This window comes from Symsagittifera roscoffensis, chromosome 6 (assembly GCF_963678635.1).
Source record: "Symsagittifera roscoffensis chromosome 6, txSymRosc1.1, whole genome shotgun sequence".
NCBI lineage: Eukaryota > Metazoa > Xenacoelomorpha > Acoela > Convolutidae > Symsagittifera > Symsagittifera roscoffensis.
The window spans coordinates 37503801-37518503 of record NC_087067.1 but is presented as its reverse complement, the minus strand read 5'-3'; the positions used below and the strand labels follow the sequence as shown (position 1 = coordinate 37518503).

The 14703-nt window shown below is 33.6% G+C and overlaps 1 protein-coding gene across 1 annotated transcript in view; it reads left to right on the top strand.

Moving 5' to 3' along the window:
- Window positions 1–506: 506 nt before the first annotated feature.
- Window positions 507–14703, top strand: part of LOC134847618 (amyloid-beta A4 precursor protein-binding family B member 3-like) — a 38416-nt gene continuing 24219 nt past the window's right edge. Inside the window, exon 1 of the mRNA XM_063864744.1 lies at window positions 507–2274. Within this exon, the coding sequence (XP_063720814.1) occupies window positions 719–2274 (1556 nt within the window). The 5' untranslated portion in view covers window positions 507–718. The remainder of the gene's footprint in view (window positions 2275–14703) is intronic.

The following is a 14703-nucleotide window of genomic DNA, read 5'->3' as shown; positions in this document are numbered from 1 at the left end:
GGAAACTGGAAAAGAGTCTTGATTGGAATGGGCAAATTTTTCCTATTTTCATAACTATATATCAAAAAGAACAAAGAACTGTGATTGAGCCGGATGGGATTATTTTAAATTAGGTTTTTGAATGCTTGATTGTCTGTTGATGAGAAAAATAATGTCAGCTGATTGCAGTTTCCTCACTTTGTGTCTGATTGCTTTCCTTGGAAATCACCATTTGGTGCTGGGACTGATGCCTCAGCTTACTCGTAACTAGCGGAAATTGCATTACTTATTTACATGTTCATCTTATAGCTATACACGGAAAGCTTCAATATCCAATTGGAATACTTATTTTTTTTCGTTTCACTTGATTTGTGTTGTCTATTTTGCGCTTTTTTATTGCTTGGTGCTAAATTCATAAAATAGCTTGATTGTCGCCGCCTACATAATTATCGGCACTGTAACTGTTACCGAAAAATCGATTTGTTTTACAGGTTGATTATTCAAAAGATTATTGACAGAGAAGCCTAAAACGTGTTCAAATTGAATATGACCGCTTTTCACATTCACAAAAAGCATATTTTATTAAGTGAGATATTTTTAGCATTCAACCGTGAACGCTGAGTTGCTTTCATTGATTAACATTGCTAACAGTCATCTTCATTTTATTGCTTTGTTCGAGAATTCTACTGCAGGAGTAATGAAATAACAATTGTTTAACTTGGTATGTACTTTAGAAACGATGTTATCGGCTGATGTTGAAAATAGTGAAGTAGCAATAGCCGATAGAGACTCAAATGAAGTCGGTGTGAAAACATCCTCATCTGAATGCGTGTCGGAATGCGATAGTGGAGTGAATGTGAATCTGAACCAATCGACTTGTTCGGCAACCGAAACAGTTGCTTCGAACAGAGATAAAGAAGACAGCAGCGGTAAACAAGAGGACTCAATGGCAACTAGTTCCCCCTGCTCTGAACTAGAAGCAGACGAATTGGAAAACGAAGCGGCTGACGTTCCTGAAAAAGAAATACCCACTGAAGCGTATAGAAACGAGTTCGAACACACTGATGATTGCAAAAAACGAGAGGATTCCTTGAGCATTGAAGAAACAAAAATGGATAAATCTTCCAACTCAGAAATAAGTGTCGAAGAAGCTTCGAGCAATTCAGTTGAAGCTGCAAATGACGATACTCCAGTTGAAGATCCCTTTTCAGGTTTGGGTTTACCGCCTGGTTGGAGACGAATGACGGGCGACACTGGAGTTTACTACTGGCACGTGCAATCTGGAGAAATATCCAGACATATTCCCGAGTTCCACCATTCCATGTCACAACCGGAGAAGAACAACCGTCTATCGGCTGTTGGCCTCTCTCCAGAAGCTATTGAATCCTTAAACATACCAGAGTCACACAGCGAAGGAATGCTCAACGTCGACGAGGAAAGCATCTCTCTAAGTCACTCTTCCAGCCAAGAGCTTTCGAAGCTTGTGGCGTCAATAGAAATGAACCAAAGAAATGATATGCAAAGTCTAGTATTTCCGGTTTTTGGGCTGGGAAGTTGTACTCTGGACCGCGAGGACTTGAAACAAGATAGCTCAGTTGCAATAAGTTCTGCTATCAGGTATATCTGCCAAGATAGCGACGAAGGTCAAGACGATAAATTTTCAGGCCGGGATTTTCTCCTGGTTCTCGAAAACGAGGCGCTACAAGTTTGCGATTACTTGGACAACTGCGTTTTACTATCGATTCCAGTATCTCAGATTCGATTGTGGGGAGTAGGGAAAGATTCTGGCCACGATTTCGCATTTGTATCCAAAGACAGAAGAGCTGGCTTACATTACTGTTATGCCTTCCGAAGCGACAGATCAGCTAAGGCAATTTCTGCCGCGCTGCAGAAACTCTGTGACAAAATAGTTGCAGAAAGGGCTGCTAAAAGACGATCGCTACCTGCAAACCCTTTTTTGCAGCCTTCTTTTGAAAACGCCTTCTGGAATGACAACGAACGCGCGCCGGCGAGTAGCATCACAGAGCCAGCAATAACTAGTCAAGCTACACCACTGGACAAACTGTCGCAAAAGATGCAACATAATTTAGAGGAATGCGAGCGATTCAATGTATATTACATCGGATCAATGCCGGCCGATAAGCCTAGCGGAATCGGTTCAATAAATGAAGCAATCGCTGATTTGCGTGATATCGGTGAGGAGGATTATACCGCTGCTGTTGTCCATGTTTCTCCCTCAAGTATTTTGATCACAAACGAGGAGAATGGCGAGCTCATAACTGAGAGTCGAGTTCGGTAAGTTAACTTTTGCTGTCATACCACAATTGCAGCTCTCTCACAAAAACCAGTCAGATCTAAAGTGTGAAAAATTAGTTTCGAGGGTGTATCGATGATTTGAAAAAGAAATGAGCGTATTGTTCGGATATGTCCATTTTTTTTAAAGAAAGCCGCGCATTTTAGCACGAAAAAGTTGACGCGTTAATTAAACAGCATGATCTAGTGGTGAAACCACATAAATCTAGGTCTGGGTGGCCAGTCCGTAGTCCTAAAGGCTTTTGTACTTTTGAGTTGATTTCATTTCGAGGCTTATACTCTAGCGTTTTTTATTTTCCTGTTGTCAGTGAGTGCTCTTTTGGCGTTGCAGCATCTTTGAATTGCAGTATCTTTGTGTTATATACTCATTACACTCGGAGTCTGTGTTGCAAACAATTGTTTTATTCGATTGATTTCAATTTGTCAAATGAAACGCACTTTTGATCGTACGCACTTGTGTTAAGTTATGAGTTTTTCCCATTAATATGAAGTGCGTTACTGTTTATACAGTAATATGTTCGAGCTGTATTTCTTGCACATCTTTTTGCATCGTAAGTGGTGCGTGCTAAGCTCCGTTTATCCTCTGCGTTGAAGCTCTAACATAACAGAAACAAGCGGTTTCTGACTCTCGAAACAAATTTCTAACTGATATCGAACCATGCGCTTATTTTTTAGTTAAACTTACATAATGTTATTTGTTTTAGTAGTTTTTTGGCTCATAATTTTGTCAAGATTCATCATTTTTGCTTTTGGCTACTTTTTGAATCGTATCTGGTAATTTATGTAATGATCATTGACCTGTGTGTGTCGGCGGGAGCAGCTAATTTTAGCTTTAATAAGTTAGCAGAAATTTTTAGACTTTTTCGACTATTTTGGATTTTGGAAGACATTTTGAATTCATTCAAATAAATTCTTCTAATAAATTCTTCTTCTTCATTGTTTGTTTTTGCGTACAACCTTGAACAATCGGTAGCATTAGTTTGTTTGTATATGAATTGCTTTTACGTCTAAACTAAATCATTTTTGAAACTCCCTGGGACTGGTATTTTTCACTGTTAGGGAGAGGTTTATCTGGATATATTTGTGCTGGACTATTTCAATGGTATTATCATCTTGATTGGTTTTGATTGTCTAATATCAAGTATCGAAGCAAGAAAGCTTTTTTGTCAAATTTTCGTTATTTTTCCCGGATAATTTTCCCAGCTCCGACTAATTTTGATAACAGTTGAAAGTTAGTAAACAATCTTGCTCTAAAAACTACAGAAGATCGTTCATACATTTTCCTGCTCTTGCAAATGCATTTAGGTATGTATGCCCTTTTTGAATTCGGTTTGTTTTTATCTGCTTTAATGCAGGTATTGAAGACTCTAATATAGGTCTTACTGATTTTTTTTAGGAAAAGTTTTAAAAGTCTGAAATAACTACAGAGGTGCATTCATACATTTTGATACATTTATGAATGCACCTAAGTATATAGTCATTTTTTGAGCTTTGAGTTCAATTGAAATTCATCTGCTGAAAGTAACGTTAAAAAGTTTTCTCCAAATGCGAACGTGGAAATGGCGCGAAAAACTTGAACGATTTCTAGTTTCGAAAAATTTAGTTTTTAGGTTTCCAGCGGAGTAAAAATTTTACCTATTTGATCCAGTTTTCTCTAATTGGGCTCATGTTATCAAAAAAAGTGCCAGTCATAAGTTGTTATAGAAGTTCAAAGAGCTTTAAGGGCATCTATTTCTTTCTTTGAAATCCGAAAATTGAGGTTTTCTCAACCACCTGTTTTTTTTTGTTTACTAGCGTTCATTACTCTTTCCAATCTTTAATGGTTTTCTGCTCATAGATTGTGGGCTTCGTTTCCGCTTAATAAGTTTGCTGTACTCGTTTTGATCGGCTCTACTAATTTTCTGCTCAAAGATTTTCGGCTTTGTTTCCGCTTAAGTCTGCGTTACTTTGCTAATTTTTCATTCAAATGTTGCTTGGCTTGATTGCCTGGTTTTTTCGAGACATACAAAAGTTTTATATGTTTTAGTTTTTCAACATCTTTCATCATTTCCCTACCTTTATTTTTGTTTGGGTTGCATCATAAGTAGTGCGATGCTCTGCTTCGCCTGTGTCGATAAAGTAAGTGAGTAAGTGTTCATTGAGTAAGTGTTCTGGAATTTAAACGAACTTTAATCGGTTGTTTTTCTACAAATTTCTATTGTTTTTTTTCTTTTTTGTTTTTCTTTGGCGCTTTTCCGACCTTCTGATGGTTATGCTTGGTACATAATGGTTTGGTCGTTTGTTTGATCATGATGTTTCCGGGACATCTCAATATCCTTTGTATTGTTTTTTTTGTAGTTTAATGGTATTATCACTTAAATTTCGTGGGTTGTAATTGTTTTATTTCATGCCTTGAAGCAAGAAAGTTTGTTTAATCTCCCTGGTTATTCTCCCAACTCGCTGGCTAATTATGATAAAATTAGTAAGCATCGTATCTTTGAATGGCCTACTCATGACGACAGTTTTGAATGTTTCTTTTCGTTTTTTGTTTTTAGACTAGCTTTTGTTTATTTTAGCTGACTCCCTTAGACTGATACCGTAGACTGATTTCAGTTCAAGTGATTTTTCTTCGGGTTCGGCTCTCATTTTTCTGCGAGGACTCGACCAGCTCTCTGACTAATTATGATTACAACTAGTTTTAATTGTAATTCAATAAACACTGTTTCAGCCTTTTGAGTCATTGTTATTCAAAATAATGAATTTTCAGCTTTGTAATTTACTAATTTTATCACTTGTTCATCATGTGTTGGAAATGTCTAATTCCATGCCAAGAAGTGATAAAGCTTCTTTTTTTCCCTATAATCCGTTACATTTATCAAAGCTCTCTGACTAATTTTGATTACATTGTGTTAGTATCTGATCTTTAAACGACAGCATCATGGCGTTCAGCTTTGAATGATAGGTTTTCTCTTTGGGCTTAGTTGGAGCTAGCTTTCTCCGTGATTTTAAGCTTTTTTTAAATTTGATTTTAGATTTTTCAATTGTTTCAATTCTTTTTTGATGCTTGGTGTTAATAACACAACTTTCAGCTTAATTTTACTTACATTCATTAGACTGATAACCTCCTGTCATTATTCAGTGTTTTAGTTTATGTCTTTGTTCTCTTTTAGCCGTGATGACTCTTCTAGCTCTCTGACTAGTTTTCATTACAACTAGTTTCTATCTGAAATTTGAATTTTTCGATTTTTCTTCGATTTTCAACTGTTTTTTATATGGTTTAGTTTTTCTGTTTTCAATAACCGTTCTGTCAGCTTTTTGAGTAATAATTGTTTTACATATTCTATTATTTAATTGGCTTTTCATGTGACACATGTTTAAGAAGTCACCATGTTGACATGTTTAAGAGAACTCTATGTTTGCATATTTAAACTTTTTCAACGTATTATTTTTTCATGTTTAACGAAAGTGTTTTTGCTTGTTTCAGCTATATCGTTCAGTAAAACGCTCAAGAAATTTCATTTGGCACATGTTTAATAAGTCCCTATGTTGGTCTGTTAAAAGGCCAAAACATTGCAAAGGTTCAAAAGTTAACACAAGTCAGCGTTTCAAAATCTATCGGAGCCCAAACAAATGCGTTAACTCTAACATTTTTTCCCTTTATTCGCAACGTAAAACTATCAAAGTTTTTGCTTGACAATTTACTTAATTAATTTTGAATTTCTCAACCCTATAATAGGGTGCTACCAGGGTACATTCAAGGGCTACAAATCTAGCGTTCAAGTATAAGGGCTCAAATCCTTTTGGTTTACGAAATATGGCGTTTTTTTAATGTTTTTTTTTTCTTAAAATTTAGTTAAAAAATTTAACCGAATTTGAACTTCTCCACCTTATAGTGAAGAGCTATCAGGGTAAACTCAGGGCTTGCAAATCTAGCGTCCAAGTATGCCTGCTCAAATCCTTATGGTTTTCGAGATATGGCGTTTTTTGATTTTTTTTTTTAAAACCTAGATATAAAAAAATTGACACAACTTGAATTTCTCAACCCTATGTTGGGGTGCAGTCAGGGTCCACTCATGGCATGCAACTCTTCACTCCAAATTTGACTGCTCTACAAATTGCCCGCAAAATGCGTTGCAAATCTGCCCTCTAAATTTGACTGCTCAAATCTTTTTCCGAGATGTTTTTTTTGTGTTGTAGAAACGCCTGATACATGAGCCCAGTTCATCTTCAGCGCTGCAATAAGTATTTTAGTACATGTTATAGGAAGCTCCTTAACATGCAACGATCTATTTGAAGCACCGTATGTGCGATTCATGCGCTAGTTTTATCTGAATTCGTCAGCTTTGTATTTTAATGGTTTTATCATGTGTTCATCATGAGGTATAAAAATTTTATTCGTTGCCAGGAAACGAGAAATTATCTTCAAAACTTTTTCCCGAAATTGTCAAGATTCTTGCAGCTCTCTGACTAATAAGGAGGAATGAATGCAGTGAAGACTTATAGTTCTTATTAGTTTTTTGTTTGATTAGGTTTATATGCCTTTTTTGAGTTCAATTGAAATTCATCTGCTGGATTTCATTTAATTTATTAATTGACTAATATTTATTCAAATGCGGGTTTCACTATCTCGCCAAGTTTAAGATTTTCCATAGTAATACTTTTGCATGCTTTTGAAAGCTATAGCTTTTACTGCAATGGTTATGTTTTTTTTCGTGTTTCCAGTTTGATTTTACTGTTTATTTTAGCAAGTTTGAAGTAAGCAACCCAATAGAGGATTTTTAAAAGTTTTTCAGAAAACTCAAATTAAAAATTTTAACATTTCTCAATCGTGTAGTTGGGTGTTGTCAATTTATTCGCGAGGGTCGCTTATCTTGCCTCCAGTTATGATTGCTCAAATCCTTGTAATTTTTGAGATTTTAAATGACGTTTTTTATGATTTTTTTATGTTTATTTTTTTGGATTTAAATATTTCAAAAATTTAAGATTTAAAAGAATTTAAAAAATTAAAAATTTGCAATTCTGTAGGTGGGGACTGTGAAAGTGCTCTCAGGTGTTGTAATTATTGACATGTCGCCTCCCTGAAGTTTTCGAGATTTGATTTTTTATAAGTGATTTTTTTTTTCAAACTTTTTGGGAAAACTTAGATTTACAAAATTTCTCAAGTTGTGGCTGCTCAAATGCGTTAAGTTTTCGACACGATGATTTCAAAAAGTTTCTCAAATGAAAGTTTTAATTAGTTTCATCTATAAAATTTTAACTAAGTTTGAAATTCTTAGTTCAATGGTGGTGTGCTGTCAATGTTTTCGCAGGGATTTTATATCTGGACTCAAAATATGACTTTATGATTTTTCAAAAGTGCTATGTTCCTCATAAAAACTACTTTTCAAAATGAGTTGAAAATACGAAGATCTGAAATCCAGTAGTTTTAGAGATTTGACCATTTTGTTTTTAAAAGAACCTCCGTTGAAATTTGTTATTCAGTTTTTGAATTACAAAAAGCGCTGTTAGATGCCTCCGTCTTATGTTGCAGCTGAATTCGTTTCGTTTTTTTTTTTCAAACCAAATCTGTTTGAAGCAGCGGAGGTGCGTTACACGCTATTTGAATTTAGTTTTTAAGATTTCCCAGCGGAAGAAAAATTCTATTGATCCAGTTGCATCAACTTGGGTTAATATTATCGGAAAAGTACCAATCATAAGTTTTTCTTGAAATTCAGAGCTTTAAGGACATGATTATTCAAGAAAGAAGTCAGTTTTTTTGTTTCCTTAACTTCTTTGCTTTTTCAAACTGTCAGTTGTCTATGTTTTTGGTAAAAATTATTTAGCATCTGATATTAAGACGACCTAATCAAGACTTTCAATTTTCAACACTTGATTTTCTGTCTCGTGTGATAGTGAAGCTAACTTTCATTCGTTTGTTTTAACTGGCTTGTATCAGGCTGACAGTCTGCAGCGGTATCGATCATTTTTGTCTATTTTTTTCATTTGTTCAATTGTTGTTTTGGTGTTTATTGATTTGGATGTAATGAAAAGTTTTTTTTTCGTTTTCAAGCAAATTTCTATGATTGTTTTGAGTAGTTTTATTTCAATTTAGTTTGATCTGTAGTTTTAGCTTTGTAATTTGATGATATCATCACTTGTTTATGCTGTTAATGCCAAATTTCATGCTTGGAAGCTTTTGAAGAGACTTTTGTGAGACTCTCCCAGCTCTCTGATTTATACTGATCAAAACTAGTTTTAATCTGATTTTAGATTTTTTTTCAGTTCTTTCAATATTTTTTGGTGGTTAACTATGTTGTTGTAGCATTCGGTTGTTTCGTTTTTCATAACAAGTCTGTCTGTTTTTTGACAAAATGTAATTGAAAATGATTTTCTGTGAAATTTTCAGCTTTGTAAGTTAATGTGATTTGACACCACATCGTGAGTTGTGTATGTTTAATCTCATGATTTAGATGCATGAAACGCTTTTCTGAGTTTCGTCTGTTTTCCGTAATGATTCTACCAGCTCTCTGAATATTTTTGATAGAAAATAGTTAGTATCTGATCTTCAGTTGACCAAATCATGACATTCAGTTTTGATTGGTTCATTTTTTGTCGTATTTCGTTGAAGCCAGCTTTTGTTTTTTTTTTCGCTGGCCTGCATTAGGTAAGTTCATGTCCTGCAGCTGTTTTTGTTTCATTTTTTTTTAGTTAATAAATTGAATTTGAGTTTTCTCCCTGATGATTCCCCCAGCTCTGACTATTTTTTTTGTGAAATTTTTGGCTTTGTAAGTTTATGGTATTTTGACTTACTCATCATGATTTCCATATGTTTAATTTCATGCTTTAGAAGTATAAAACGCTTTTCTGAGTTTTGTCTCTTTTCTGTGATGATTCTCCCAGCTCTCTGAATAATTTTGATTACAACTAGGTAGTATCTGATATTTAAACGACCAAATCTTGACGTTCAGTTTCAAATGGTTCATTTTTTATTTTTATATTCTGATGTTTTCCGTAATGATTCTCCCAGCTCTCTTGAGTTTGTTTTATTCCTTTAAGTTATCATCTGAGCTTCAAACGACCAAATCTTGACGCTCAGTTTTGAATGGATGGTTTTCTCTGTCGTGTATTTGTTTGAATCATATTTTATGCGTTCACTTTTGATCGCTTGCTTTAGGTTAATAGCCTAAAGCTCTCAACATTTTTTTCATTACAACTAGGTAGTATCTGATAATTTCTGTCTCGTGTTTTAGTGAAGCTAGCTTTTCGTTCTGATGTTTTCCGTGACAACTCTTTCGGCTCTTTGATTATATCTGAATTTCCCTAATCTTTGACTAATTTGTTTACAACTAGATAGATTCCGATCTTCGATCCAGTTTACAGCCATTTCTATCATTTTCATTAGTTTGCTTGCTGAAGTTGATTTTTGATTTTCTCCGTGATCACTCTCCCAGCTCATTGACTAATTTTGTGAATAACTAGTTAGCATCTCATCTTCAAACAACCAAATGATGACTTGAATGGTTCATATCCGCCGTATTATGTTAAGGCTAGCTTTTCGGTTTTTTTGGCTGCCTGCTTCTGGTCAGTTGATATCTTACAGATGTTTCGTTGTTTTTTTTTGGTTTGGTTGTTCAAATTGGTTTTGATTTTTCGCCATGATGGCTTACCCAGCTCTCTGACTTAATTTGATTATAACTAGTTTGGATCTGATTTTAGATTTTTTCATTTGTTTCAATATTTTTTAGTGATTAACACTTTTGTTATATTGTTCAGTTGTTTGAGTAAATAAAATTGAATATGTTTTTCTGTAAAATTTTTAGCTGTGTAAGTTAATGGTAATAAGACTTACTTATCGTGAGTTTTATATGTTTAATTTCATGCTTTAGAGGTATGAAACGCTTTTCTGAGTTTTGTCTGTTTTCCGTGATGACTCTCCCAGCTCTCTGACTAAATTTGATTATAACTAGTTTGAATCTGATTTTAGATTTTTTTCATTTGTTTCAATTTTTTTTGGTGGTCAACTATTTTGTTCTATTGTGCAGTTGTCCCGTTTTTCATAACAAATCTTTCTGTTTTTGAGTTTGAATAAAATTGAATATGGTTTTCTATGAAATTTTTTGCTTTAAGTTAATTGTTATAAGACTTACTTATCATGAGTTTTATTGGTTTAATTTCAAGCTTTAGAAGTATGAAACGCTTCTCCGAGTTTTGTCTGTTTTCTCTGATGATTCTCCCAGCTCTCTGAATATTGTTGGCTACAACTAGTTAGCATCTGATCATCAGAGGACCAAATCATGACGTTTTGTTATGAGTGGTTGTCTCTGTCATGTTTTGTTGAAGCCAGCTTTTATTTGTTTGTTTTTGATTACTTGCTTTAGGTTGAAAGCCTGAAGCTGTTACCATTCTTTTTGTTAATTTGGCTATTTTCACTACCCGATGACTCTCGCAGCTCTCTGAATACTTTTGATTGAAACTAGTTCATCTGATTCTCGATTTTTTTTTGTTTCAATTCTTGTTTTGGTGATTACCTGTTTGGATGCTCTGTTCAGTTTTGTCTTACTTAACAAAGCTTCCAGCTCTTCGAGTAATTGTAACTTCGAATATTTCTATCAGTGTTTTAAGCTATGTAAATTAATGGTCTTATATTTTAATCACCATTAGTTATAAATGTCTAGTTTCATGCTTAAAAGCATCAACGCTCTGTTTTTAATATTCCTATTTTTTCTGTGTCGATTCTCCCATCTCTCTGACTAATTTTAATTACAACTAGGTAGTATCTGTTCTTTAAACGACCAAAGCTTGACGTTCAGTTCTAAATGAATGATTTTCTCTTTTTATGTTCTGATGTTTTCCGTAATGATTCTCCCAGCTCTCCTGAGTTTGTTTTATTCCTTTTAGTTATCATCGGAGCTTCAAACGACCAAATCTTGACGCTCAGTTTTGAGTGGATGGTTTTCTCTGTCGTGTATTTGTTCAAATCATACTTTATTCGTTCGCTTTTGATCGCTTGCTTTAGGTTAATAGCCTAAAGCTCTCAACATTTTGTTCACTGCAAGTAGGTAGTATCTGATAATTAAACGCCCAAAGCTTGACTTTCAGTTCTAAATGGATGTTTTTCTCCTTTTATGTTCTGATGTTTTCCGTAATGATTCTCCCAGCTCTGACTTTTTTGATTCCATTTAGTTAGCAGCTGATCTTCAAACGACCAAATCTTGACGTCCGTTTTGAATAGTTGATTTTACAACCAGTTCAGCTTTGAATGGTTGTTTTTCTTTCTCGTGTTTTAGTGAAGCTAGCTTTTCGTTCTGATGTTTTCCGTGACAACTCTTTCGGCTCTTTGATTATATCTGAATTTCCCTAATCTTTGACTAATTTGTTTACAACTAGATAGATTCCGATCTTCGATCCAGTTTACAGCTATTTCTATCATTTTCATTAGTTTGCTTGCTGAAGTTGATTTTTGATTTTCTCCGTGATCACTCTCCCAGCTCATTGACTAATTTTGTTAATAACTAGTTAGCATCTCATCTTCAAACAACCAAATGATGACTTGAATGGTTCATATCCGCCGTATTATGTTAAGGCTAGCTTTTCGGTTTTTTTTGGCTGCCTGCTTCCTTCTGGTCAGTTGATATCTTACAGATGTTTCGTTGTTTTTTGGTTTGATTGTTCAAATTGGTTTTGATTTTTCGCCATGATGACTTACCCAGCTCTCAGACTAAATCTGATTATAACTAGTTTGAATCTGATTTTAGATTTTTTTCATTTGTTTCAATTATTTTGGTGATTAACTATTTTGTTCAATTGTGCAGTTGTTCCGTTTTCCATAACAACTCTTTCTGTTTTTTGAGTAAATAAATTTGAATATGGTTTTCTGTGAAATTTTTAGCTTTGTTAGTTAATTGTAATAAGACTTACTCATCGTGAGTTTTATTTGTTTAATTGCATACTTCAGAAGTATGAAACGCTTTTCTGAGTTTTGTCTGTTTTCCGTGATGACTCTCCCAGCTCTCTGACTTAATTTGATTATAACTAGTTTGAATCTGATTTAACATTTTTTTTTCATTTGTTTCAATATTTTTTTGGTGATTAACTATTTTTATCTATTGTGTAGTTGTCCCGTTTTTCAGAACAAGTCTTTCTGTTTTTGAGTAATTAAAATTGAACATGGTTTTCTGTGAAATTTTTAGCTTTGTAAGTTAATGGTAATAAGACTTACTTATCGTGAGTTTTAATGGTTCAATTTCATGCTTTTGAAGTATGAAACGCCTTTCGGAGTTTTGTCTGTTTTCTGTGATGATTCTACCAGCTCTCTGAATATTGTTGATTAAAACTAGTTAGCATCATGACGTTTTGTTATGAGTGGTTGTCTCTGTCATGTTTTGTTGAAGCCGGCTTTTATTTGTTTATTTTGATTGTTTGCTTTAAGTTGAAAGCCTGAAGCTGTTACCATTCTTTTTGTGAATTTGGCTATTTTCACTACCCGATGATTCTCCCAGCTCTCTAAATACTTTTGATTGAAACTGGTTTATCGGATTCTCGGTTTTTTTTTCAATTCTTGTTTTGGCGATTAACTTAACTGTTTGGATGCTTTGTTCAATTTTCTATCTTCAATAACAAATTTTCCAGCTCTTCGAGTAATTGTAAATTCAAAGATTTTTTATCTGTTTTTAAGCTGTGTAAACTAATGGTTTTATCACTTAATCACCATTGGTTATAATTGTCTAGTTCCATGCTGAGAAGCATCAACGCTCTGTTTTCAATTTTCCTCTTTTTTCCGTGTCGGTTCTCCCAGCTCTCTGAATAGTTTTGATTACAACTAGGTAGTATCTGATATTTAAACAACCAAATGATGACTTTCAGTTTTGAATTAATCATTTTTGTCGTGTTATGTTGAAGCTAGCTTTTATTCGTTTGTTTTTTTTTGGTTGCTTGCTTCTGCTAAGTTGATGTCCTACAGCTGTTTCGTTTTTTTTTGGTTTGATTGCTTAAATTGATTTCGATTTTTTGCCGTGATGACTTTCGCAGCTCTCTGACTCAATTTGATTATAACTAGTTTGGATCTGATTTTAGATTTTTTCATTTGTTTCAATATTTTTTGGTGATAAACTTTCTTCTATTGCTCAGTTGTTCCGTTTTTCATAATAAGTCTTTCTTTTTTTTGAGTAAATAAAATTGAATATGATTTTTGTGAAATTTTTATTTTTTGAACTTCATCGTAATTTGACCTATTTATGGCGAGTATTATTTGTTTAGTTTCATGCTTTAGAAGTATGAAACGCTTTTCTGAGTTTTGTGTGTTTTCCGTGATGACTCTCCCAGCTCTCTGACTAAATTTGATTATAACTAGTTTGAATCTGATTTTAGATTTTTTTTTCATAATCAATATTTTTTGTTGGTTAACTATTTTGTTCTATTGTTCAGTTGTTCGGTTTTTCATTACAAGTCTTTCTGTTTTTTGAGTAAATAAAAATGAATATGATTTTCTGTGAAATTTTTAGCTTCTGAACTTAATGGTAATATGACTTAATTATCGTGAGTTTTATTTGTTTAATTTCATGCTTTAGAAGCATGAATGGCTTTTCTGAGTTTTGTATGTTTTCCGTGATGATTCTCCCAGCTCTCTGACTAAATTTGATTATAACTAGTTGAAACTGATTTTAGATTTTTTCATTTGTTTCAATATTTTTTGGTGATGAACTATTTTGTTCTATTGTTCAGTTGTTCCGTTTTTCTCAACAAGTCTTTCTGTTTTTTTGAGCAAATATAATTGAATATGATTTTCTGTGCACTTTTTAGCTGAGTAAGTTAATGGTAATTTGACTTCATCGTGATTTCTATATGTTTAATTTCATGCTTAAGTATAAAACGCTTTTCTGAGTTTTGTCTGTTTTCTGTGATGCTTCTCCCAACTCTCTGAATATTTTTATTCGTTTGTTTTTTTTTGGTTGCCTGCTTCTGGTAAGTTGATGTCCTACAGCTTTTTCGTTGTTTTTTTGTTTGATTGCTTAAATTGATTTCGACTTTTTGCCGTGATGACTTTCCCAGCTCTCTGACTAGATTTGATTATAACTAGTTTGGATCTGATTTTAGATTTTTTCATTTGTTTCAATATTTTTTGGTGATAAACTTTCTTCTATTGCTCAGTTGTTCCGTTTTTCATAACAAGTCTTTCTTTTTTTTGAGTGAATAAAATTGAATATGATTTTTGTGAAATTTTTATTTTTTAAACTTCATGGTAATTTGACCTATTTATGGTGAGTATTATTTGTTTAGTTTCATGCTTTAGAAGTATGAAACGCTTTTCTGAGTTTTGTGTGTTTTCCGTGATGACTCTCCCAGCTCTCTGACTAAATTTGATTATAACTAGTTTGAATCTGATTTTAGATTTTTTTTTCATAATCAATATTTTTTGTTGGTTAACTATTTTGTTCTATTGTTCAGTTGTTCCGT